Source organism: Chrysemys picta, chromosome 1 (assembly GCF_011386835.1).
Source record: "Chrysemys picta bellii isolate R12L10 chromosome 1, ASM1138683v2, whole genome shotgun sequence".
Taxonomy (NCBI): domain Eukaryota; kingdom Metazoa; phylum Chordata; order Testudines; family Emydidae; genus Chrysemys; species Chrysemys picta.
Window position 1 is genome coordinate 109,617,675 of NC_088791.1, and position 24,606 is coordinate 109,642,280.

The 24,606-nt window shown below is 47.6% G+C and overlaps 1 protein-coding gene across 7 annotated transcripts in view; it reads left to right on the forward strand.

Annotated features, from left to right (window-relative positions):
• The window catches only part of DDX11 (DEAD/H-box helicase 11), a 34,064-nt gene that overhangs the window by 2,938 nt on the left and 6,520 nt on the right, over nt 1-24,606 (forward strand). For 4 of the 7 annotated variants that reach the window (XR_010592460.1, XM_042849831.2, XM_065566746.1 and 1 more), the window contains exons 3-19: nt 436-672; nt 3,196-3,282; nt 4,932-5,089; nt 6,559-6,604; nt 7,552-7,659; nt 9,910-9,997; nt 11,790-11,995; nt 13,447-13,599; nt 13,726-13,772; nt 14,666-14,745; nt 15,290-15,406; nt 16,277-16,321; nt 16,448-16,515; nt 19,281-19,319; nt 19,835-19,955; nt 20,589-20,723; nt 22,027-22,139. Coding sequence is in view for 5 of the 7 variants with exons in the window: in XM_042849831.2 (XP_042705765.2) it covers nt 436-672; nt 3,196-3,282; nt 4,932-5,089; nt 6,559-6,604; nt 7,552-7,659; nt 9,910-9,997; nt 11,790-11,995; nt 13,447-13,599; nt 13,726-13,772; nt 14,666-14,745; nt 15,290-15,406; nt 16,277-16,321; nt 16,448-16,515; nt 19,281-19,319; nt 19,835-19,955; nt 20,589-20,723; nt 22,027-22,139 (1,848 nt within the window). In the remaining 2 variants the exon portion in view is untranslated. The remainder of the gene's footprint in view (nt 1-435; nt 673-3,195; nt 3,283-4,931; nt 5,090-6,558; nt 6,605-7,551; nt 7,660-9,909; nt 9,998-11,789; nt 11,996-13,446; nt 13,600-13,725; nt 13,773-14,665; nt 14,746-15,289; nt 15,407-16,276; nt 16,322-16,447; nt 16,516-19,280; nt 19,320-19,834; nt 19,956-20,588; nt 20,724-22,026; nt 22,140-24,606) is intronic. The other 3 variants (XR_010592461.1, XM_024101976.3, XM_005308728.5) reach the window with 1 other exon arrangement.

Here is a 24,606-nt window from a genome sequence, read left to right on the forward strand (position 1 = left end):
AGTGGCACTCACACTGCCCAGGTCCTGGCCACCGGTCCAGGGGGCTCTGCATTTTAATTTAATTTTAAATTAAACTTCTTAAACATTTTAAAAACCTTATTTACTTTACATACAACAATAGTTTAGTTATATATTATAGACTTATAGAAAGAGACCTTCTAAAAACGTTAAAATGTATTACTGGCACGCGAAACCTTAAATTAGAATAAATGAAGACTCGGCACACCACTTCTGAAAGGTTCCTGACTCCTGCTCTATGGCATCCAGTACATTTTGAATAAAATCTTTTGTTGTTTCAAGCATAACCTGAGATCCACAGAGGCATTTTTAACATAACAAAATATGTTTTGCTATTGGGATTATTTTAAGGGATGTGATAACTCCCATTTCCACCATGTGTTTTTGGATATTTTTGTTCTTTATTTTTAATTGCAGGGAAAATCCTTGAGTCTTATCTGTGGAGCACTCTCTTGGCTCAGAGATTTTGAAGAAAAAAAGAAGCAGGAGGAGGCCCGCCTCCTTGCAGATGAACATAATGGACAAGACAAGCAACAACAGCCTACATCATGCAGCGCGGAGGCCTCAAACTGCCAGGGCTCAGCAGGGGAGCTAGATTGGATCACTGAGTTTATGCAGAAAAAAGAAGAGCAGGCCATGGTGGACAGACTAAAGGTCGGGAAATGCTCCTTTATAGTCAGGATCAGTAGCAGTCTGCAAGGAAAACAATGGATGGCATAGTGGGAACAGGGAACTTTGTAAAGTCAAATGTTCTGATCTGCGAAGCACTTGTAGCTGGCCATATGTAAATGATACTTTTACTCTTGTGTCTAAGGACTGTAGTAAGTGTCCCAATTATACTAATAATCAAAAGAATGTTAGGCAGGACATGCAGCTATTTACATGTTCATAACTTTCAGCTGTATTTCTGGAGAACATCCGCTCAGTGAGCTGGGACAATGGCAGCTGAGAGGGACATTCAGCTCCAATGGTTTAAACCATTAGCTGGATGTTTCTGGTGTGACTATCTGCAATGAAACAAGATTGGCACATAGTGGCCATAAACTGCTCTCAAAGGTAATCCCATATTAAAAATGGGAGGATTCCCAAACCCTCTCTGCACCAATGTCTGGTTGTGTCACTAGATGACAGAGATTAATGGTCACATGGCTCTTCACAGCCAGAAAGATCAGAAACTGTTCATGTGTGAGAGAGAACAAAAGCATAGGGTCTACAGCAGTGGTTCTCAACCCCTTTACCATCGTGATCTGCATATGAAGCTCTCTAAGTGTTATTTGGGCTGCATCCACACAATATATATACTACCTGTATGGCCCTGAGGATGTCACATGGGCCGCAGTTGTGTGCTGATGGGCCGCAAGTGGCCTGCGAGTTGAGAACTACTGGTCTAGAAAAACATCTAAATCAGCAGATGCCCCTCAAATCATCAGAATTCCCTGATTCTGGAGGTGCCTTAGCCATCTGTTATATGGCCAGCTGCTGACTGCTGACAGTTGGAGGTATAAGCAGGGCCGGCCTTTGGCGTGGGCAGCCGGGGCGGTTGTGCAGGGCGGCCCACCAAATTGGGTGCCGTGCGCTGGCCCAGCGCTCCACTTGCGCACTGCGACTAAGCGGCTGTGGTGCTGCTTCCTTTCCCTCCCCTGGCCCAGCATCCCCCGCACCCGCTCCTCTCGCCCGCAGGCCCAGGGCTGCCTTCTCCCTCCCCACTCCCCTCCTCTCCCTCCCCCCGCCCACTTGCTCCTCTCAGCCAGCTGGCCACCAGCTGAGGGCTCCAGCCAGTGAAGAGGGCTGAGAGGAGCCCTCAGCTGCTGTGGCCCCACCTCCTCCCCCCAGAGGCTTGTACCACTTGGTGGAGCAAGGGGGGGGGTGGGGAGGCTCGGCGGCAGGCCTGGGGGGTTTCTAGCTGCTGCAGACAGCTGGGCTCTCTGGGCTCTCAGGCCCCTGCCAGGCCTGGAGAAGCGGTGGTGGGAGGGTGCTGCCCACCCTGGCCCTGCCATTATTCAAATGCGGAGGCTGGGGAGTGTGGGGGTCCCGGACCATGCTGGGCAGGAGGTGGCACCGGCACCCAGTGGACAGACACCCCGACCAGTGGGTGCTCCTTGCTCAAGGTAAGCCCCCTCGGCATGAGCCCCGCAGAGCACCTGGAGTCCTTCATCCCATCCTCCCACCAGTGCCCCTGGAGGAGACACAGTGCCCCCTGCCCATCCCCCTGCCAGCACCCCTGGGGGAAACTGGACCTTCCCCAGTTCCCCCTATCCCATCCCATCCCCCCACCAGCACCCTGGTCTAGGGAGGGATGTGGGTCAGGGTCAGTTTGGTCTGGGGAGGGATGTGGGTCGGGTCCAGTTTGGTGTGTGTGGGGGATGTGGGTCTGGTCCAGTTCAAGGGGGTTGGTCTGGGGAGGGATGTGGGTCAGGTCCAATTTGGAGGGTTGGCCTGGTCTTGTGGGGGGCACAGCTGGTCTTGATCCTAGTCTCTGTGCCTCTCTGCCTGGGGGGGAAGGAATAACAAGTCTATAATGAATATTGATACTGTAAATAAAATGTATTAAAGTTCTTCATATTTTTTTATTTTTAAAATGTTTTAAACAGTTTTTAAATTCACCCCAATTTCATACAAAAATTTAATTCAAGCCCTGGTAGCTCATATAAGAAATGTGAAGGATGAGAGAGTCTGATGGTTCCCTTTTAGTGGGAGCAGCGCATGGCTGGTGTTTTGGCCAGCTTTGGCTTTTGTTAGCTGTTTTTACACTCACACTCACTCCCTGCATCCAGGTCACTTTCCCCACCTGTGCTGTGCTGTTCGGCATCAGGAGCTGCTGCTCCCATGCCATCTCCTTATGCAGCCCGGGTGGGGAAAGTGACCTGGATGCAGGGAGCCCTGATTTTGCTCCTCGCTCCCCCCACTCACAGCCCCCTAGGGGTGTGCGGGGCAGAGCAGCAGCAGTTCTGGGGGAGCGAGCAGCAATGCCAGCTGCTTCGTGCATCAAGGTCAGTTTCCCCATGTGGGCGCAGGAGGGGGATGCAGGGTTTAGGACTGAAGAGGGTGCAGAGATTAGGGGCACAGAAGGGGGAGCAGGCCTTCAGGACGAAAGGAGGTTGGGGAGCCTAGAGGGGAATGCTGTTTGGGTTCTAAGCCTAAATTAGTAAATTGACCTATATACACCTTTCATTTCAGGAAGAGCAAATCAGGAGGAAGAAACGAGAGGATCGTCTTGAGAAAATTCGCCATAATGTGCAACTCAAATATGCATCAAAAAGAAAGGTGAGTTATCTCAGAGAGCAGAGGAGTTTCTGTACTAGAGGTTCAGGTCCTGCTATCGCTTGTTCATACATGTGCCTTTACTCTCATGAATATTCTTGTTGAAGTCATTGGGACTACTTGTGTGTGTAAGTGTTTGCAAGATTGGGGTGTTAAAGTCTTGGATTGTGGGTCACAAGTTTCTGTCTGTGTTTGTTTTGGAAGCTCTCAAGATATGGGTGTGAAATGTGATTTTGATATGGAATATTTCCTGTGATTGCATTTGTATGCCTGGAGAGGAAGAAGGTGTACTTTGGTGGACTATACTCCCTTCTGTTGTCATCCTGTATGTCTACTTCTAGTGTTTTCAAAAAGCTTTGTTATTTGGTTGAAAAACAACTCCATGAAATTAATCTGAGGTTTTTTTAATTTTATTTATTTAGTTAGGTTCCCCTTTGGGGAACAATTACATCTATTGTCGTGCTCCACACACTGATATGTTAATGTGTTTTGGAAATGGCCATGCTTTCTGAATAAAGACAGTAGATTTTATTTTTGCTCACTAAGAAGAGGGCTGGCGGGGGGGCTGGTCTTAGCTCTCCCAATTCTGAGCATCTAGTTATGCATCTGGTTATGCTGTGGGCCAAAGTTTCAGAGACACCTGCTGAAATTTGCGTACGCTCATTCTGTGTGTCTGAGCAGGCAATTCTGTGTTCAGTTACCTATTAGGAAAATATGCTATTATATAAATTGTTAGCATGCCTTCACCTGGAATACGTATTCAGTTCTGGTCACACCATCTCAAAGGATACAGCTGAACTAAAAAGGGTGCAGAGACAAAAAATAATTAGGTATAATGAAAAATTTCCATGTAAGGAGAGACTGAAAAAAATGGAACTGCTTAGTTTAGAGAAGAGACAAATAACAATAAGGTGGAGTTATACAAAATAATGAATAATTTAGAGAAGGTGGATCAGGTGCTGTGTTTTCCCTTTTTCATGACACAAGAACAAGGGGGCATTCAATGACATGGAAAGGTGATTAATTTAAAACTGATAAAAGCCCCCTTTTTTACAGAGCACAAAATTAAACCATGGAACTTACTTCCATAAGATATTATTGATGATGATTTTAATAGAATCCATAAAAGGGGTTAGATACTTCTAGGAATAAGAACATCACAATGTTTTTTTGTTTAAGCTGTAAGGGATATAAGGATATGGGATATGCTTCAGGACATAAATCAACCACTAGCAGCTTGGAGCTAGGAGAAAATTAGTTTATGGACAGTTTATGATCTACTACATGCTTTTTTGCACACTTGTAGAGTACACTGTCTTGTACTGGCCCCTGTCAGATAGGATGATGGACTGGACGGACCACTAGTATGATCTGGTATGTCGGTTACTTATGGGCAGTTCTGCATATAAGTACTTGTTTTTGCACATCTGTTCACTGCACAAGCACATCTGTATTGTCTTTCTTGTACTGACTGCATCCATGCTGAGCAGTTCCAGAGACCATTGGTCATGTACCTCTCTGTTCTGCTGGGGATGTGAATGAATCCTGTTCCCTCCATTTTGTAGGAGATGGTGCTGCCCTCTGAACTGTCGGTTGTACGGAGTGGTGCTCTCTGTCTTTGGGTGAATGATAGTCCTTTGTGTTAATTTCAGAGGCTTGAAGATGATGAGACACAGCGGCTGCTCCAGCTCAGTAAGGAGATCTTGTCGACGGAGTTAGGGTCAGATGTTCTAGAGCAGCTGGATCACGAGGAGGAGGAGCTGATCCTTGCCGAGTATGAGAGTGATGAGGAGAAGAAAGTGGGATTGGGGTAAGGGTTGGGAGTGGGTGATCTTGCTGCTTGTATCGCGTTCAGATAGTGATAATGATGTGTGTGTGTGGGGGGGGGGGGGGGGGGGGGGGGGGGGGGGGGGGGGGGGGGTGGTTCTGCTTTGCTGGCTCCTGGGATTCTTTTGTGGAAACTCAGGCATCCTTCTTTTAGATCTAAATGTATCACATAAATCTGGAGTTTCTCCCCTATTTGGTCCTTGGAAGGCAGATTCTGTATTTCCATGTAATTACATGAACCCCGAAGGCTTTTGTTCAGCCGGATCAGCTTCATGCTGACAGCACTGTGGCCTGTAACTCCGATCTGAAGAAGTGCATCTTATCTGGAATGCGTAGAGCCATTTACTTCATCCAGGCCTGTTTCCCCACATAAACCCTCTGAGTGCTGGGTAAATGACTTGAGTTCAAATTCCTTACATCAGAGAAGCAAAATACCCCTCAGGGTGTCAGTAAAAGACGTTAATCCTGCAGATTAGTACTGACAGCTTTTGAGAATCTAGCATTTAAAAAGAAGACATGAACATCTTGAAGGACACTGAACCTCTGCATAAAAACCACACAGTCTGTCTGTCTGTCTCTCTCTCTCTCATATAAACACAGTTGTTCCTTTGGCATCTGGATTTCAGCTTAAAGCATGTGTTACCAGGGAAAAACAAAACACACTTAAAATTTGGATTTACCAGCAAGTATAATAAATACTTGTATACCACTTTCCATCCGAAAAATCCAAAGCACTTATTAAACTACATGTAAATGGAATTGCTTTACCCAGCACTAAAATGCAGTCACTTCTGGGGTAACCAGGCACGCACCTGGAGTGTATGTTGTTATGCAGTAGTATGGGGAGTAGATGATTTTAGTCAAGGACACTAGGGCAAATACCTACTTGCCCCAAAATACCTTTGATTCTTTACTAAACGCAGAGAGCAGATAGTACCTCAGCTTCATCCTAAAGGCTCAAACACACAGCAAACTGCATCAAATTCTGTTTAAAACTTAATGCCTGCACCACTCAGCCATGCACTCTGGTTTATTTTAACACCTTTTGGAGACTCTCGTGTATTAGATTTTTGGCTCGCCTGACCTCTGTCTCTGCTTTGTGCGCATACGGATGTGTTTTGAGGTTTCATTTTAAACAGTGTAGCAAGGAATATTGTGGAACTGATTAGCTGGGGCTCATGAGCTAATAAATCCTCATAAACTCTGTAAAGTGCCTCATAATTGGAGTCATAATTGCTAAAAAGTGCATGTTTGACCCCTGATTGCTGTTCATCAGACTTACAGGCCACTTCTAGAAATCTGACTTTAACACAGCTAACGGTTCAGGAGACTGAGGTTTTTCCTGAGCTGATGCTGCCATCTCACTTGAAGTCATGGGTGAGCTCTGTATATGAGACAAATCTTTTGGGAAGCTGCTGAAAGAAAACAGTTTTGTTTTCCCCACCCCCACAGGTTGGAGGAGGATGATGATGATTTGGAGGAGGAGCATGTGACCAAGGTAAGATGTGGAGGGGCCTCTAACACTTCCCCTTTACAATGTGTGTAAAAGAAGAATTAAGGTTTCCTTAGAGCTACAGTGTGATATGGGACAGTGGGATCTAAGAACCGGGTATCTGGATTACTCCTCAACCTGTCAAAAGCAGCTTTGTGGATGCCATTGCCCGGCTAAGGGGATCTCCGCCACCATCTCCTTTTGAATTATACTGGCTGTTTAGACAGCTTAGTCTGCTGAGATCACTAAGAATTTTTCCCTGAAGTCACTGTAAACGCACACTACTGGAAATGGCCATTTCTTACTTTTAAGAGCCACTGCATGCTTGCCACTTGGTTCTCTAGTGCCTGCACTGGTGGAGCATGCTGCTGTGTCCCCTGGAGAGTCTCTCTGAAACTTGGGAGAAATGGCAAGAGTCTCTTAAAATTTATCTTAGCAGGTTTTTTTCCCTCTGCTTTACTCCTATTAGTAAGAGACAATGCTACAATCTGCTAGCCCCTGACAAGGTTCAGCCTTTGAACGGCACACCTGATACGCAAGGCAGGAAATGCTTTATTAAATGTCCCAGCACCTTGTGGGGGCTACTTGAAATCCAGTCGCACATTGACTCCTTGGATAGATTGGGAGACACAGATGTCCCCTTTCACTGCTAGGCTGTATTGTAGGTAACTTGCTAACAGTGTGCCAGCTGTCAGGTTTGGTCCTCAAAGGTGGGATGCTAGTTCCAGAGGCTGACCCCTCCTACTGAGTCACGCAGTGCCTTATTTCTCTCAGGATATTTGACAGCCAAAAGATGGTCCTGTGTGCGGTCATGGGGTCTTCAAGCGTCCCATGAGTCTGTCTCAAAGTCCCTCCTGTCCAGGTTTTGAGGGTCTTTCCCATCCAGATTCTCTCATAGCAGGGTAGGCAGACAGCCCTCCTTGAATTCCTCCAATCTTCCTTTTTCATCACAGATTTACTACTGCAGCCGCACACACTCCCAGCTGGCTCAGTTTGTGCATGAAGTTCAGAAGAGCCCTTTTGGTGAGAAGATACGGCTGGTGTCACTGGGGTCCAGGCAGGTATGCAGCACTCTGAGGTGATTCCCAGGGGAACTGAAATGCTGTCTTACAAATACAACAGTCCTTCTTGAAATCCCGGGAGATGTGTGTGGGTATGACAGCTATGTCACTAGTAAACTCTAGTAAAAATATTAGACACTCACTTCCTCAGGTGCCCAGATTTTGCTCCTCTGAAAGTGACATTAGCGATGGGTGGGCTTAGCTTAGGTTGCCAAAATCAGAGCGAATACTAGCTACCCTAATCTTTTTCATTTGGCATTGTGGTGGTGCCTTATGCCCCACCATGAGATTGGTGTGACAACCTGCTGAGGTTCCCAGGACTGTGAGCCACTGTGTTACCCCTCTGAGCCTCAGCAAGTGAGAGCTTTGCTGCTGCTAAGCAGTGTGTCAGCTCCCTGACATGCCAGCTTGTCTGCCTTGCCAGCAAACTCTTCGGGACTCTGCCAGCCCAAATCTTGCCTAGCAGGTAACATTCAATGAACTCCAATTCCCGAGTTCTGCAGAGACATCCCACAAAATCTTATCAAGTTTGCTGCTCCTTTAAAAGTACACAGCATCTTACTAACCTAACTGGGGTTGACAAACCCCCCTCCTCGGTGAAAAGCAATTAGTTGGTTTATGATAAAAGTAAAACAAGTTTATTAACTTGTGGCATAGGTTTAAGCGATACCAAGTATAAGGAATAGGGATAGAAATGGTTACCAAGAAATAAATGCTTCTAGGACTCAAACTTAATTTCAGCAAGTTACAATCTTTGCCTATGCAGGTGTCTCACCTGTACTCTGTTCCCAGAGACTTCAACCCCCTTGGCTGAAGGATCCACTATTCTGTGACTTCAAGAGCTCTATCCCTGTTAGTCCCCCAAGTGAAGGATGCCAGAATGGCTTTTTTTCTCTCTGCTTATATCCTCAAAGTTTTGTCTTTGTATTCAATGTTGGGAAGCCCTTCTTGGGGCTCAGCTTGCTGTGCCCACCCAGGGAGCTGATGCCATGTTAATTTTTGCAGTCTCCCCTCTTCCCCCCCCCCCCGAGTGACTGTCTTCTCGCTTACTAGTTTGATGGCTTTGTTTACCTTTTATGTAAATGTATTTTCACTGTCCCTCTTTGCTCAACTTAAGTTGGAGACTCATTAAAGCAGGAGGGACCACATTCCTTTGTCTGAGGTGGGGGTGACTTAAGCTTTATCTGCCAAACACATCTTAAAAACATATTTCCAGCACATATGTATAACTTGTCATACATCACCCAAATTAACGACCAGTGTGTTACTAGTTCGCTTATGATACTTTATATGATACTTTTTAGATACAGACTATGACAACAGTGTGTTAGGTGTAGTGAGTATGTCCAGTCAGACAAGAGTTGCTGACACAGTGTAATGAACCAACTGTGGGCCTCTGTGTCATACTTGGATCAAGTGCTGGAACCTGTAATCTCCAGGGGTGAACCTCTGTATTAAAAATTAGAGCATCCAGGGGCCACGTTTGGCCCATGGACTGTTCTTTGGCCACCCTTGTCATACGTTCAAGAACCTTGCTTCCCTCTTCTACTTTGGGGACATCACAAACACCTGAAGTGTTAGGAGAGCAGTTCCTTGCTTTGTTTGGTATCCCTGAAGGTTCTGAGGTAAATGACAAAAGCACAGAACCATGGATGCAGGCATAGATCATCTTTGGGGCACCTTTTTCTTTTTTTTTGGTCTGCTTGCTGGTTTATAAACTTTATGGTGGCGTACAGGAGATTTGTTAGCTCGTTCCTGAGTAAGGCAAAGTATGCACACCTGGCAGCATCCCATATACTGTAGAACAGTGGTTCTCAACCAGGGGTCTGGGGGCTGCAAGCAGGTTTCAGGGGGTCCACCAAAATAAACCAGAAAGTACGGCCGGTGTTAGACTCGCTCGAACCTGCAGCTGAAGCCTGAGCTCCACTGTCCTGGGATGAAGCCGAAACTCGAGCAACTTTGCTTTGCGTGGCGTGGGGCCCGAGGCAGTTGCCTTGCTTGCTACCCCCTAATGCCAGCCCTGGCTTTTAATCTACTGGACATGCAGAAAAAGAACTGTGGCAGAGGAGGGCCGTGGCGTTTTTCTAGCATGTTGAGGGGTGCTCAGAAAGAAAAAGGTTGAGAACCCCTCCTGTAGAAGACCTTTCCATTTCTCGGGCTAGTCTTAGACGGACTGTTATAAAGGAAATTATACCTTACAAATGAAAGTGAGAGCACATAACAGCCTCTCTCATTCTGTTTCTTTCTAAGAACCTCTGTGTGAATGAGGAGGTGCGCCATCTGGGGGCTGTCCAGCTGATCAATGACCGCTGTGTGGAAATGCAGAAGAACAAACATGGTATGAACACTTCCTAACTTGGACTACTGGGGAAGCAACTGCTACTGCAATCCGTGCGAACACTTTTCCAGTGCAATGCACTTTGGCTGCTGATACAGTAGCCTATGGGGGTACAAGGGGCTTTCTTCAAATGCTGCTGTTTCCCATGTGGGAAGTGGCGCTTGTCTCTCTAATCCAGCTAGGCTGTGTCTTGGGGATGTTTGTTTCAAAGGGAGAGGGTATCATTTCCAGCTGGACTTCGGAGCTTTGTGAACAGACAAGTGGCGATCCAGAGTGATGCTTCAGTGAGTGGAAGGTTGTATTGTAGATTTGGAAAAGAGTTGTCTAGAATAGGAGCTAGAAGTCAGGAGATCTTTTTTCTTTTTTTCCCCTAAATCTATTCCCAGCTCTGCCACTGAGGACAATCCTTCCCTATAGTACCATCCACCAAGATGCTCACTTTTCAGCTCCCTAGAGCAAGACTGACAAGAAATTCCCTGAGCTCGTTGGCCTTTAACATCAGTGGTGGTAGGGTAGGTTGTGAGCTAGAGTTCCTGCTTCCTGTCCTGGGCCAGGCTTGGAGCTTACCAGCTGCACTTGGAATGTTCCAGTTCGATTCTTCTTGACCACGATTGGTGAGGAAGGTGTGGCTTCTGCAGCAAGCTCCAATACTAGCTGCTCCGGCTCTTCCCCTGCGTTACTCAAAGCCGTTGAGTGGCCTTTTAAAAATTCAGCTTAGCCTTCCCATCAGGTCCATTACTGACATATAATTTTCTCCATGAGGCTCTTGGTCTGTGATGCTTTTGGTTATTCTCACTAACCCATTCCATCTTCCCTTGGAGTTTAGAGATTATCTTTATTGATCTGCGACCATATTTTCAAAAGCAGCTAAGTGACCGAGGAGGCCACGTGTCACTGAAATTCAGTCGGACTCAGGCACTTTTGAAAGCATTGCCCTCAGCGATGCTTTTTGCACTTTGCTCTTCGTTTTGAAGCATATTTTTGATTCTGGAAATTTTCACCAGTTGTGTAATTGGAACTGACTTGAATGTTCCAAGTGCACTCAATATTCCGGTGATGGGCTTTGTACAGGCACGTGGATGGAATAGACTAGAATAGAAAAGCCAAGTGCTCAGGGTGTGGTAGCTTGTATTGCTCCCTGCTATGGCTGCCCTTAAGAGCTAAAAAATACTTTTAAGAGCATGGAGAGTTCTAGGGGGAGACTGGTGGGAGCTTAGACTCCAGGAGTGAGAATCCTGTGGGAATGATATCTTCAGAGAAGCAGAACTAGTCAGATACAACCCTTCTCCCCCCACCTCACAAAGGTGTGGAGATCCTTCGAGACACTTGTGCTCATTGGGTACTTTGAATCTGTCACTGCAATCGGGAGGACGTTGAGTGGAAGGTCCTTGTGTTTGTAACTCCCTACTGCTACTAGAGGTGATCAGAATGATCCCAAGTACGAGCATTTTTACAGTCTGCTGTTGAAGCCACCTTGTGATAATATCAGAAGCTGCACAATGGTGTGGGGGTGAGAAAAGAAGAAAAAATTCCAAGTGGCTAAATCTCATGATAGTGAGAGCAGGATCCACTGGGGACAATACTATGTGCAAGTCTTAATTCTCTATTCAGTGTCTCGATAGTACAGCACTGGGCACTATATATGCAATAGGTAGGTAGTGGATGGTCAGGTGTGTTGCAAAATCTACTTTGAGATCCATGGATGAAAGGTGCTATAAAGATGCAAAGTAATTGTTCTGACTCGTGTGAATGTTGCTTATACTCACAGTTCCTTTCTGCCTCCTGTACTCAGGGAAGAAGAGTGAGGGAGAGGAATCGGAGGGGAAGAAAAGGCGTGTGAGCCGGGCTGTGTGTCCATTTTACTCCTATGAGCAAATGCAGTTTCTCCGGGACGAAGTTCTAGTCAAGGTGAAAGATATTGAGCAGCTGGTGGCCTTGGGCAAGGAGACTAAAGCCTGTCCGTATTATGGGAGTCGCTATGCCATTCCTGCTGCCCAGGTGAGAAGCTAGGGCTGTTGGTGAGGAATAGCTCCCTGGCACCAGAAAATAAACTGACTCGCCTGTTCTCTGTAATGCTGTATTCCTCAGGTTTCCTGCTGACCATGTCAACCAAGAACTGGAAAGTTGAGTGTTTTCTACACATCGGCAAAATTAAAGCTGATTGGAAATTCCATTGCAGGAAATTCCTATATTTCAACTTTGGTTTCAGTCCCATTTTGGGATGAAAAGTCAAAATATTGAAACTTGTCTTAGAATGAAAAGTTCTGAAAGATTTGGAAATATCTAAATGTTTTTGTTTCACTGTTTGTGATTGGAATGAATTGTTTCAATGTTCCTGAATTGAAATATTTTGTTTGTTTGTTGACCAAAAATGAAATGTTTCTGGTTGTTTCCGCATTATTCTCTGGCTGCCTGGGTTGCCATGGAGCCTCATGGTAGTTCAGATGCCTCAGACTCACATTTCCTAGCATGAGTCAGGACTATGTCTTCCATGTTGCACCTCGTTCCTGGGAAACCCAGGATGCACATGGCAGCTTGGCTAGGCGAGAAGTGGTGTGCCATGGGAGATGTAGTCTGGCGGGGGAGCCCAGCCCATGTGGAAAAGGGAGGCATGAGGCACACGATGGTGACTCAAGCTGATGTTGGGATGAATGTTAAATTGACTCACAATGAAACATTTTGTTTGCATTTTCCTGAAGGAAAATTGAAAAATTTCAGCAAAACCGACCCATTTCCATGGAAATGCAAAAACCAAATTTCCTACTAGCTCTAACCAAAAGGTAGAGCTAAATATAGCCCTTTGGAGGAATGGGAGAGGAGGAGAGTGGTTAGAGCGGAGGGTTGGGGATCAGTGCCACTATTTCATTGTGATGTGGTGCAATTCATTTAATCTCTGTGCCCAGTTTACTCTCCGTTATAATATCCAGCTCCCTTACCAGGGACATTGTGAGGCTTACTTAATGCTCGTAAGGCATTTTGAGATACTTGGATGAAAGGTGGCTTATAAGTGCAAAGTGGTATTTGCAATGGTACTCTGGTGCCAGCCTTGACACGCAAAGACAATCTGAGCCATTTCCATTGCTCTCTGTGTGTTTCTGTGAGAAGAATTTCTCTGTGACCATCTAATAACATGAGAATTTGTGAAAGACATTCATCTGCAGGTTCCTTGCTAAAATAGTGGTTTTTAATGTAAATACTTCGGGGGGAACACACATCCAGTGGCTAGAGCATGGGACAGGCAGTTGGAAGACCCAGCTTCTCTTACCAGCTCAGCTGTTCACTTGCTGTATGATCTTGAACAAGTCCCCTAGCCTCTTTCTACCTCTGTTTCCTATCCATAACAAAAGGGAGTAATATTACTTACCTGCCTTTGGAAAGCCCTTTGTAAACGCCCACTATTCGTACTATTGAAATAGTCAGGTCATTTAAGGCTTGGGTTTCTCCCACAGCTGGTGGTGTTGCCTTATCAGATGCTCCTGCATGAATCTACCAGATGTGCTTCTGGGATCAAACTGAAGGATCAGGTGGTGATTATTGATGAGGCCCACAATCTGATAGACACTATAACCTGCATCTACAGCGCCGAAGTCCGTGGCGCTCAGGTGAGTCAGGGACTGGAGGTCACTGCTGTGTTAACCACTCTTGTGTTCTGTATCTAGTAGATTTGCCACCTGTAATGGAACCCAGCATTTATGGAGTTGTTAACACCAGCTCTGTTTCTGTTGTAGCTGTGCTGTGCCCACTCCCAGCTGCTGCAGTACATGGAACGATACAGGTGAGGATCCCAGAGAGGAACAGCCCCACAGCTGCAAGCAGAGGAGATGCCAGAGCTTATTTCTCTCTCATCTGCAGGGCTTTGTCCCGCTTTTCCCATGTGGAAGGCTATTTGTACTAATGCTCTGACAGATGAAAGGAGCGTGCTGGTTTACTAGCTCTGTTTAGAACCTTTGTAAGCCTGTTCCCAGGGTTGGTATTGGACAGCCAAGGTGACATTTTAGCATGTGTGGCTTTCTCGTTTTCTTAAATTCTTTCCCAGTTTCTCCCTCTACTTTCTACTTCGGCAGCCACATGCTATGCTATAAGCTCCAGTTTTTAGTTTTTTCGCATCTCTCCCAGGCTTTGACCCTTCGTGTTCTAGCCGCCTTTGTGGCTGAAACAGAATGAATTCTGGTGACCTCCAAGGGAGAATATGTGTACAGTGTATCAGCCCTATCCAAAGCTTGCATCAGGCTTACCAGCTCTACAGTGATTGTTGCATATAGGGCTAATAATTGTGTATTTGTCTAGCACTAGCACAGTGGGGCCTAAATCCTGATTGGGCTTTGGGCCCTACTGCAATATAAATAAATTAACCCTAACCGGTGAGAGAGGAAAAAGTCAGTGCTAGAAACTGTTAAACACTTGGACTCTTGAAGTGACATCGCTGGGTAGTGCAGTGATTCTGGCACCTGTGAACACTTGGCCAGGGCTTTCTGGGGTTTGTCCCTTGCACACAAACTGGAAGAGTGAGTCCAAGAGAAAACTGTGTCTTAGTTCTCATCTCCTCACGATAAAGAAATGGAGTTGGGCCAATCAGCTTGATGGCTTGTGTTTGGGACTTACGAAGCTGTGTGTTATAGTCCCTGTGGGCATTCGTTCTGGTGTTTAATACCATCAACTATCTCATAGGAAACGTCTGAAGGCAAAAAACCTGATGTACATTAAACAGATTCTGTATTTGCTGGAGCGGTTTGTGTCCATACTAGGAGGTAAGAAAGCTTCCACTTCCATTGATGTTCCTAAGACTCTGAGCTGGCTGGTGCTTCCTCAGAGTGTAATTGCCTCCCCTCTCTCTCCCTGCAGCTTTTGTGAACTAGCTGTTTATATCCTAGCTCCGTCACCTGCTAACTTTATTTTTTCAACCTGTTCCGCAAATTGGGGATGTTGACAGTTGGATCCACCTGAAGCTTGCCTCCTCTTTCATTAAAAGGAGGCAGCAAGTCATGCTGTAGGTCACTGGGGAAAGGTCTTTTTCCTGTATTCTCAACAATTTCTCAGATTTGACTTTGAGTGATAGGGGAATTAAGGGTGCCAAATTACTAAAATGGCAGACAGATACTACAGTGATGAGTGTGGCTTAAAAGCCTGAATAGAACAGAATTGCTGTACTAGTAAGCAGTGAGGCCCTTTGCCTTGGCAGACTCTTAACCATCAAGTGAATTTCTCTTTTGAATATTGCCTTTTATTCTGCTGTGATTCTAGACCCTCTGGAGCTAACCTGGCTCCTTGTTTACTTTTCTACTTGTCCACTAGGCATCAGATGTGCCTTGAGGGGAACCGCTGCCTTCTGTAAAGAACTCGTCATTGTCACTAATAGGAAGATGCAATTTGACACATTCTTCTCCCTGTCCCTTTTCCCTCTTCTCTCAGGTGCTCCATCCTTTTTTCCTTACCTCCTTCCCACCTGGCCCTCCCTTAAATACTTCCATCAGGAAATGCAGTTCAGGATTTAGGCTCCAGGAGTGTGAGACGGGAGGTGGGGATTAAATACTGGAAACAGAAAATAAAGTCAGGCACCAACTAACCTTTGTTTGTCTGCTGATGGCTTGAGGGAGAACTGTCCCCCTTCACTTGCCTATGCGCATTCCAGCTCCCTCGCACTGTGTCTACAAAGGTCACTTAGGCCTTGGCTACACTGGCAATTCACAGCGCTGCACTTGCTGTGCTCAGGGGTGTGAAAAAACACCCCACCTGAGCACAGCGAGTGCAGCGCTGTAAAGCGCCAGTGTAATCAGCGCCTGCAGCACTGCACGCTCGCTCGCAGCGCTGCAAGCCATTCCCCTCGGAGAGGTGGAGTACTCGCAGCACTGCAAGAGAGCTCTCGCAGCGCTGGCGGCGTGACTTGTGAATCCGCGAGTGTAGCCAAGGCCTTAGTGCCTGCGTGAGAAGGTGCTTTGCACTCCTTTAGTCTCTGCAGCATGATGAATACTGTGTTAGTGTTTCTATGCACCTACCCATCTGCCGCCTCCTGTACAAAAGTAACCTAGGCATTAGCTTGCAGGGATGCTACAGAACATTTGTCCTTTGATGTGGATCTATCCTACAGAGGAAAGCAAAGATATGAATAATAAAAGGCAATGTTTTGACTGTAGAACCACTTTCCAACCAGACAGTTAATTTCCGGGTGCTGTCTTTGTGCTAGAGTTGCATTCCCCCTTAGCTCTATTAAGTGTGTTGCTTAAGTTTTTAGACAAACCCAGTGTGAATCATGCTGCCTTGAACTGGTTTGATATTTTGCAGGAAACGTGAATCAAAATCCAAATGCTCAGAGCATTTCTCAAGCAGGTAAGATGTGCCTCTGAATGCCTCAGGTGCCTAGAGCAGTGTACAGCTCAACAGGCAGGGGAGATGGGTGGTGGTGGGGTGAAGGTCTGTGGGCCCAGCAGGTAATACATGTTTCTCTTCTCTCAGGGACAGAATTAAAATCCATCAATGACTTCCTGTTTCAGAGTCAGATTGACAATATCAACCTCTTCAAGGTAGTGTGAGGATTGTCTTCTGCTAGGACACAGAGGGGTAAAGTGACTTGGTGGGGGTCACGCAGGAAGCATGTAGCAGAGGTGGGAATAAAACCCAGATGTCTTGACTTGGTCCTATGCTTTGTTCAGAACACTAGCCTACTTCCTGCCAGCTTCTCTCCATTGCCCCAGTTGGTCTTAGGCTATGTCCTCACTACGGGGGAGGGAGGGTCGATTTAAGATAAGCAAATTCAGCTATGCGAATAGCGTAGCTGAATTCAACGTATCGGAGCCGACTTATCCCGCTGTGAGGACGGCGGCAAATCGACCTCCGCGGCTCCCCCGTCGACGGCGCTTACTCCTACCTGCGCTGGTGGAGTACAAGCGTCGATTCGGGGATCGATTCTCGTGTCCCAACGAGACGCGATAATTCGATCCCCAAGAGAGCGATTTCTACCCGCCGATTCAGGCGGGTAGTGAAGACGTAGCCTTAGAAGGTATTTTTTTACGTTGGCTATGGCAGCATGCTAAAGCTGTGTGCACCCAGGGAGTGTAGTCTCAAGCCATGGCAGTAACACACGAGTGGAGGTGGGCTGTCTGTTGGTGAAGCAGGGTTATTTATACGTGTGGGGCTTGTGATGCTCTCCTTAGGCTGCTCAGAACTAAGCCAGGGGGAGCTCTGCTGGGGTTTGGAATGTATCAGCTCCCTGCCACACCACTTCTGTCAGCCTCACCAGCAATTGTCTTGAGACTCTGCCAGTCTTAACCTTGCTTTGCAGGTAACGTTCAGCACGCCCCAGTTCCCCAGATATGTCTCTGCAGTGTCCAGTCCCTCTTACTGGACCTTCACAGAATTTATTAAGTCTGCTGTCTCTCCTGTTGGCTCATTGAGGACGCTCTTTCCCTTAGTACGCAGCATTGAGATGGTTCATTAATAAAAACAAGAATAAGTTTATTAATAAAGAACATAGACTTAAGGGTTACTAAGCAAGAGAAAAAGACTGCTATGGTTACAAGCTAAATAAGTAAAAATACGTTTTCTAGCATCTAAAACTCAACAGTTTACAATCCTGGTCTCAGGCAATTTCTCACCTACAGTCCCCTGCATCTTCAATCCATGAGGTTGAAGGATCCACCTTTAACAGATTCCAAGAGTGCCAGCCTCTTCTCCCTTTAGTGATGGATAACTAAGGGTTCTCTACATTTCAAGGGTTTACTGAACTAAAGAAAGGGATTCTTCTGAAGTGTGTCCCTAGATAAAGTTCTTCTCCCCTGCTGTTTGTCTCTTCCTGATGACTTCTCATGCCCTGGTTGATTCCTATATAAATGTAACTTCCATTGTCTCTAGCCTTGGCTTACGCAATTTACTGGAGACCCAGGCAAACAGGAAAAACACCATTCTTTTGTCTTAGGCAAGCTTGTTTATCAAGTCTGCCCCCAAAAGGTATTTAGGAACATATTTCCAGCGCACATACATAACTCTGTACAGACATCATGGAATAATGCAATTAATGACCTGCGTGTTACCAGTTTTTACGTGATACCGGTAACGGAGTCGCACTCACCTCTCCCAAGCGCCCCCTGTCCGAGTGCGTGTGCCTGCACTCTCTCTGTTTGAGGTGGGGTCTTCGGTGACTCAGCCCTCTGGCCGAGTCTCTCTGTCTGCATGTGAAATAAAAACCCCTTCCAGGAAACGGCCTGATGGGGGGGGACTATCCCAGTACCCTTGGTTGGCCTTTCTTTCCATGGACTCAGGCCCTTAATTAATCCAGCAGTCTTTAAAATGGCCTTAGCTCTGGTATTGAGCTGTACTCCTGCAGCTCCCTCCCTGGAGGCAATGTCCTCACCCTCTTTGGGCCTTTCGGGCCCCAGCTCTCCTGCTCAGCCACTAAAAGAGTTCAGTTCCTCTTCTGGGATGCATCAAGTCCAGACCATTTTCCCAGTGGCTGATGGGGGAGACCCAGGCCTGTCCTCTACTCCAGGTCCCAGCCCAGGGACCCTATAGATAGCAGCAGTCCGCCATGTCCCTTTAACTAAGCTGCATTGTTGCTAGGATTCCCTGGACCACTTCCCTGTGCCCCAGCACGTTCTTCACTCTTCCCTCAGGGCCTTGTCCTGGCTGAGTCCCAGCCGCCAGCCCAGAGCTCCTTCTCGCTCCCCCCAGTCTTTGCCAGCACTGCTCTGTCTGAGGTCCTGTAGCTCCCTCAGACAGCCAGGCACACTGTTCACGCTCCTCCAGCTCCAGGAAGAAACGGAACTGAACTCTGCTGCTCTGCATTGCAGCTCCTTTTATATGGGCCTGCTGGCTGGGCCTGGATTGGCTGTTCTCTGCAGACCTTCCGTGATTGGCTGTGTCCCACACCGCCACTCTAGGCAGCTTGGAGGACTCCACTGCCCTTTTCTGGGGTGCGGTGTGGCAGGGCCTCAAGGCCTCCAGCTGCGGGTGGGCATAGGAACTAGTCCACCCATCACAATACCTCACTGTTTGGCTAAATATTCTGATAACAGTGTGTTGGGTGTGCCTGTTGCTAGTTGGCATTAAGGAGTTCTTAGGTCACTGGGTTTGAAGAACACACTTATTCTGGAACCTAGCAAGTCATTTAGCTGCAATTATAATAAAGTATAGCTCACGTTAGGCCATTAATATTACACTGCACTTCTCTCCCAGCATTGCTATTGGAGGAGAGATTGCAGGGGTGAGAAAGGGATAATAGTCCAGCAGGGGGGGCTGCAGGATGGGGAGGGGGATTTTGAGTATTAACACGCACTCTCTCTTCCTCCCACAGGTTCAGCGTTACTGTGAGAAAAGTCTGATCAGCAGGAAGGTATTTCCCCACTGCTCCTTAACCAACATGGCAGGACATTCAGCCCCGTCTAGTTCAAGGACAAGGGGCAGTCTGGCATTTAAAGGGGAAAGAGCATAGCAGCTGGGCATATGGCTGTAAGCCTCTTGCTTTCCTCTGCATGCTTATTATGCTTTCCTCTGATTTACAAAATGACCCCTGCAAGTGTCCCCAACTGTGCTGGGTATTTGACATTCACAGTGTATGGCAGCTAGTAAGCACTGGAACGCTAATACAGTGCTAGTTCTGCACTGCCTTTTCTGGGACTCTGTAAAACATGCCATCCCTAGAGGCTGCGTCGTGTGGAAGGGGCGAGCATTAAGTTTTGATTCAAGGGAGGGAAGACGCTCCGGCTAGAAGAGTTGGGAAGCACTGAGACATGCCACAGTGTCTGGCTTCTGTAACAGGTGTATAACATTCAATGAGGGCCTTTGTATGTGACGTGCTGTCAGTGCGTTTGTATCCTTTGTAAATCCTGCTCTTTATTTACGTGGCAGCTTTTTGGGTTTGTGGAGAGATATGGAGCCACCAGTGTTGTAAAGACTAACAAGGAAAAGCAGAACATGGCTGGACTGCAGAACTTCCTTCTCACCCTGCATCAGGGGCCAGACAAAGAAGGTGAGTTCAGATGCAGGGTAAAGAGGCTGTGGAGCTTGCACTTACGTGGGCCAAGGGGGGAGATGAACTTGGCTTCAGAGCTGTCTCCCGGGGAGGAAGACACGTGCTGCAGAAGCTGCCTTAGGAAAGCAAGTGAAGCAAGGGAGGAGTAGGCCATGAGGAAGGTGAAATTTGGGTTCCCTACTCTACCTATTCTGTTTGCCAGAGTGGGTGCTATTTATCTGGAAAGATTTGTTCCTTTCCTCAAGGAAGTGGCATGTGTTCCATAGTATACACCTTAAGCCACCTTAGCACCGTGGCTAAACTAGCATAATCCCCGAGGGTAGATGCAGTGTATGGCAATGGAAGGGGTTGTCTGTCTCTCTCAGAACTCTACCTCTTGGACCAACAGTAACTAGGTTGACGGAAGCATTCTTCTATCGACCCAGCTGTGTCTGCACTGGGGGTTAGGTCGCCGTAGCTTCAGCGCTCAGAAGTGGGGATTTGCACATCCCTGAGTGCCATCACCTTTTCAACCTAAATTTTACATATAGACCAGGCCTTTGCTCTTGCATTCTTACTCCTCTGGGAATGGAACCTAACCATTGATTGGGTGACTTCCCCCCCACCCCCCCTTTCTCTTTTGACCTGCAGCTGCTATTCAGTGCCATCCTGTGGAGGCTGAGGATGGCCAGCCCAAGATAGCATCTCCTCTGATGCAGATTGAAGGATTTCTCTCTGCTCTCACCAATGCAAACCAAGATGGGAGAGTCATCCTCAACCGGCAAGGTACTGGAGTGAAGAGCACTCACAAGGCTCAAGCAAAGCAGCGTTAAAGCCACTGGCTAGTACCTAGACACCTCACTGATGGGAGACTTAGAAATTTAAGTATAATTAGATTGTAAGCCTTAGATTGCATTGTAAGAGACAGGGCTGTCTCTTACTCTGTGCAGCATTGTATACACAGCACCTAGCACCATGGGGTGCTGCTGGATTGGGGCCTGGGAGCAACATAAATAATTAGTACCAGCTGAAGGGTCCTGCAGGAATGTGAGACCTCTGTTGGAAGGGCCTCATTCCCAGAGACAAGTAGTCTATGTAGGGTTCTCATGAAGCTCAAGGAGAAACTTTGGCAGAGTCACTCACTTGACGTTGGAGCTGGCCATCCAAACTATTACTCCTGGGGGAATTTGCACAGAATTAATGTTCTACACATCATCTCCTTTTTCCTTCGCAGAAACAGGCTGCAGAGTTGCTGGCCGCCACTAGGGGCCATTAGACCTGGCAGAGCCCAGCTCCTCAGCCTGAAGATAGAAAACACTGCTGGGGAGACAGGGAGGGAGTTGGAGGGTTCCCGGCAGCTGCGGTTCCCAGCACTCCCTGAGGGAAGGAGGTGGTGTGCAGGAAACTCCCCAGAAGTCTGGGACCCAGCATCAGGCTTTCTCTCCCTCTGGGCTCTGAGGAGTAGCGGGTGTGGAAGTCTGGGCTGTGGGATTCCTCGCAGCTGGGCTCTGGGGGAGAAGGGGGTGTGGATGTCTGGGCTGGGGGATGCCCCATGGCTGGGATTTTGGGGGAAGGAAGTCTGGGTTCTAGGGGCTCCGTGGCTGGGTTCAGTGAGGGATGGAGTGTGAGTGTCTGGGTTGGGGGGGGGCCGCAGCTGGGCTCTGTGGGGAATGGGGTGTACTTGTCTGGCACCCCCTGCTGGGCTCTGGGGCAAAAGAGCAGAGAAACAGGAACTGGGTTGTCATCGGGGTTTCTTTAACTCTCTACTCCTGGGGGATTTTTTGTTGTTGTCTGTATTATTACAGACATACTTGCTGACAGGTATTTTGAAATAAATTATCACAATAATTGAAACTGGTGTGATGACATTGTGTTGTTTTGACAAATAAAATATGCAGAACTTTAAAATATTGTGCGCAGAATTTTTAATTTTTTGGCGCAGAATCCCCCCAGGTGTAAATGATTTAGATGGGCCCTGCAGCACTCTGCTCCTGCTTTGAAAGTGGGATTTCCCCTCACAAGGTGGTCTGCTGATAATCATGGGTGTTCTACTAAGGTGTGTGTGTGTCTGTTTGTCTTCTTTACCCAGGCACTGTAGCTCAGAGCAGCCTCAAATTCCTCCTGCTGAATCCAGCTGTCCATTTTGCCAAGGTGCTGAAGGAATGTCGTTCTGCGATCATTGCAGGGGGCACCATGCAGCCGGTGAGGGAGCAAGGTTGCTTCTTTAAGATCTAACTGGCCTATCTCACCTTCTGCCAATCCACAGGCAGCAGTGGGAGGAGATGGATATTGGTTGTAATTGGGATGCTTTAAAATACATCAGGGGTCAGCAACCTTCAGAAGTGGTGTGCCGAATTTTCATTTTTCACTCTGATCTAAGGTTTCGCGTGCCAGTCATACATTTTAACGTTTTTAGAAGGTCCCTTTCTATAAGTCTATAATATAGAACTAAACTATTGTTGTGTGTAAAGTAAATAAGGTTTTTAAAATGTTTAAGAAGCTTCATTTAAAATTAAATTAAAATGCAGAGCCCCCCAGACCGCTGGCCAGGACCCGGGCAGTGTGAGTGCCACTGAAAATCAGCTCGCGTGCCGCCTTTGGCACGCGTGCCATAGGTTGCCTACCCCTGAAATACACCAATGAACTGCTAAGCAACACTAGAGCCATGTATTCCCACCCCATTTTAGCACGTTGCTCCATGCTGCCCCCATTGCAGTGATCCGGCTGGGAATCGGCTTTTCCATCCTCCTGGCGGCGTGGAAAAAATGGCAGTCTCTTTGCATATTAGCATGAGGCCTAGGGACTTTGTGCTGTGCCCGTGCTTCATTTAGTGCTCCTCTCAGCAGCAAAAGAAAAGCATTGTAGGCACCAAGCAAAACCCTCCTCTGTCCCATTGCGCCATTCCCCGTGAGGTAGCTACAGGATTAACAATTCCTGACAGTACAAGCATTGCAGGACCCAGTCTCCCTGACACGCTGCCCATTTGAACTGCTAGGGATGGGTGTGCTAATACCCCCTTTGCTGTGCCTCCTGCGTGGGAGGATACTCACCCGAACGCCTTCAGACGTCGTAACTCCTCGGAGTGGTCTCTCCATTAGACGTCTCATCCTGGCTGAATGCCTGGCTGTGGCTTAACGTTGCACAAAGGTGGGATGCCCTGGGCCAAGTCTCCCAGCCCTCAAGATATCTCTGATTGCCCTTTGAGTTATGTGGTCTGATCCAGTCCCTCAGGCTGAGTGCAGCTCAAAACTAGCACTGGATAGAAATCTTCCGACCGATCTTATAATGCTGATCTTGCCAGAGGGACCTTCCAGAAAAATCAGGATTTCAGTAGTGCCACAGTGGTGTGCACGACCCATCCATGTTGGGCTTTTCTCTCTAGCCCTTCTTCCCATGTTATGTAGGTGTGCATACCTCAGAGTGACAGCACATTCCTGTTTCCCTCTTGGTGTGCACCTGCATGGGGGGCACAGGGGTTCTGTTAGATCACTGTTCATGCCAGATAGTCCAGTTTGCTCATTTAATTTTACCGAAGCTCAGTCGTTCCCATTGGGTGAGTGTAAGCCACTGGCACGGTCACACCAGAGAAGAGGGAGTGGTTCCCATGCTGCAGCTCTCTGTGGGTAAAGTCATGTGGAGGGACCAGGGACTAAAGACTCTAGGGGTAAGTCTACACTGCAGCTGACTTGGGCTTGCGGGCCTCGGGCTAAGAGGCTGTTCAGTTGCAGTGTAGACGTTCGGACTCAGGCTGGGGCTCATGAGATGGGAGGGTCCCAGAGTTCAGGCTGCAGCCTGAGCCCCATAATCTACACTGCAATATAACAGCCCTGGAGCCTGAACCACGGGTGTCTAACTGCAGCATAGACCTACCCCAAGTGTTCCTCATGTAGCGTGTGCTGCCTGCAGTGACTGAAGGGTCGTTTTGCTGTTGTGGAGACTAATAAAGGAAGGGAGGGTGCTGGCTATAGGGCCTCTGTCTAGTAAAATAATGATTCTCCCTTGGTATCCCTCTGGGAAAGTCACCACCCAGCCACCCATCAAACCCCGTAGTTGTCACAGTTCTGCTCTTGGCATGAGCTTGGCTCGTGAGAGGTCTGGCATTTTGGCATCCTGGCGTGATGGGCTTCCTTGCGCGAGACCCAGTTGCCGTAGTGACCCTGCGAGACATGCCCCCTGAGCACTGCAAGGGTAACACATGCAGACTGTTGTACCCTGCTGTCTGGATCCTCCTCCCGCCATAACTACCAGCCCAGGGAAGGTATTCAGTCTGTTGCCCGTAAATGGCAAGGCAGGGGAGTGGAAGAGGTGTGCTGTGGTACTAGGAGTTGGGTCCCTGATCAAAGAGGCGGACCCAAGCTCGGAAAGCTAGACCGAATGCCTCGCTCACAACATACGCTGTGGATGGCTGTGTCTAAAAAGAGCATTGGACTAGTAGGATGAGGCTATTGGACCACAGGGTGGCGCTCCTGCTCTGCACCTACTAGCACTGGCCATAGGAAGCTGTGGAGGTGGCTGGCTGCTGCTTCAGCCCATGCTTTGTGGGTTCTCTGTTTTCCTGCCTAGAAACCAATGGTTCCCCCTGCCCTGCAGAGGGTCCTGCCCAAGGACTTGGAGAAACTTTAATTGCAGCGTGGGATGGTGCAGCTGTGCTGGCTGTGGAATTGCAGAA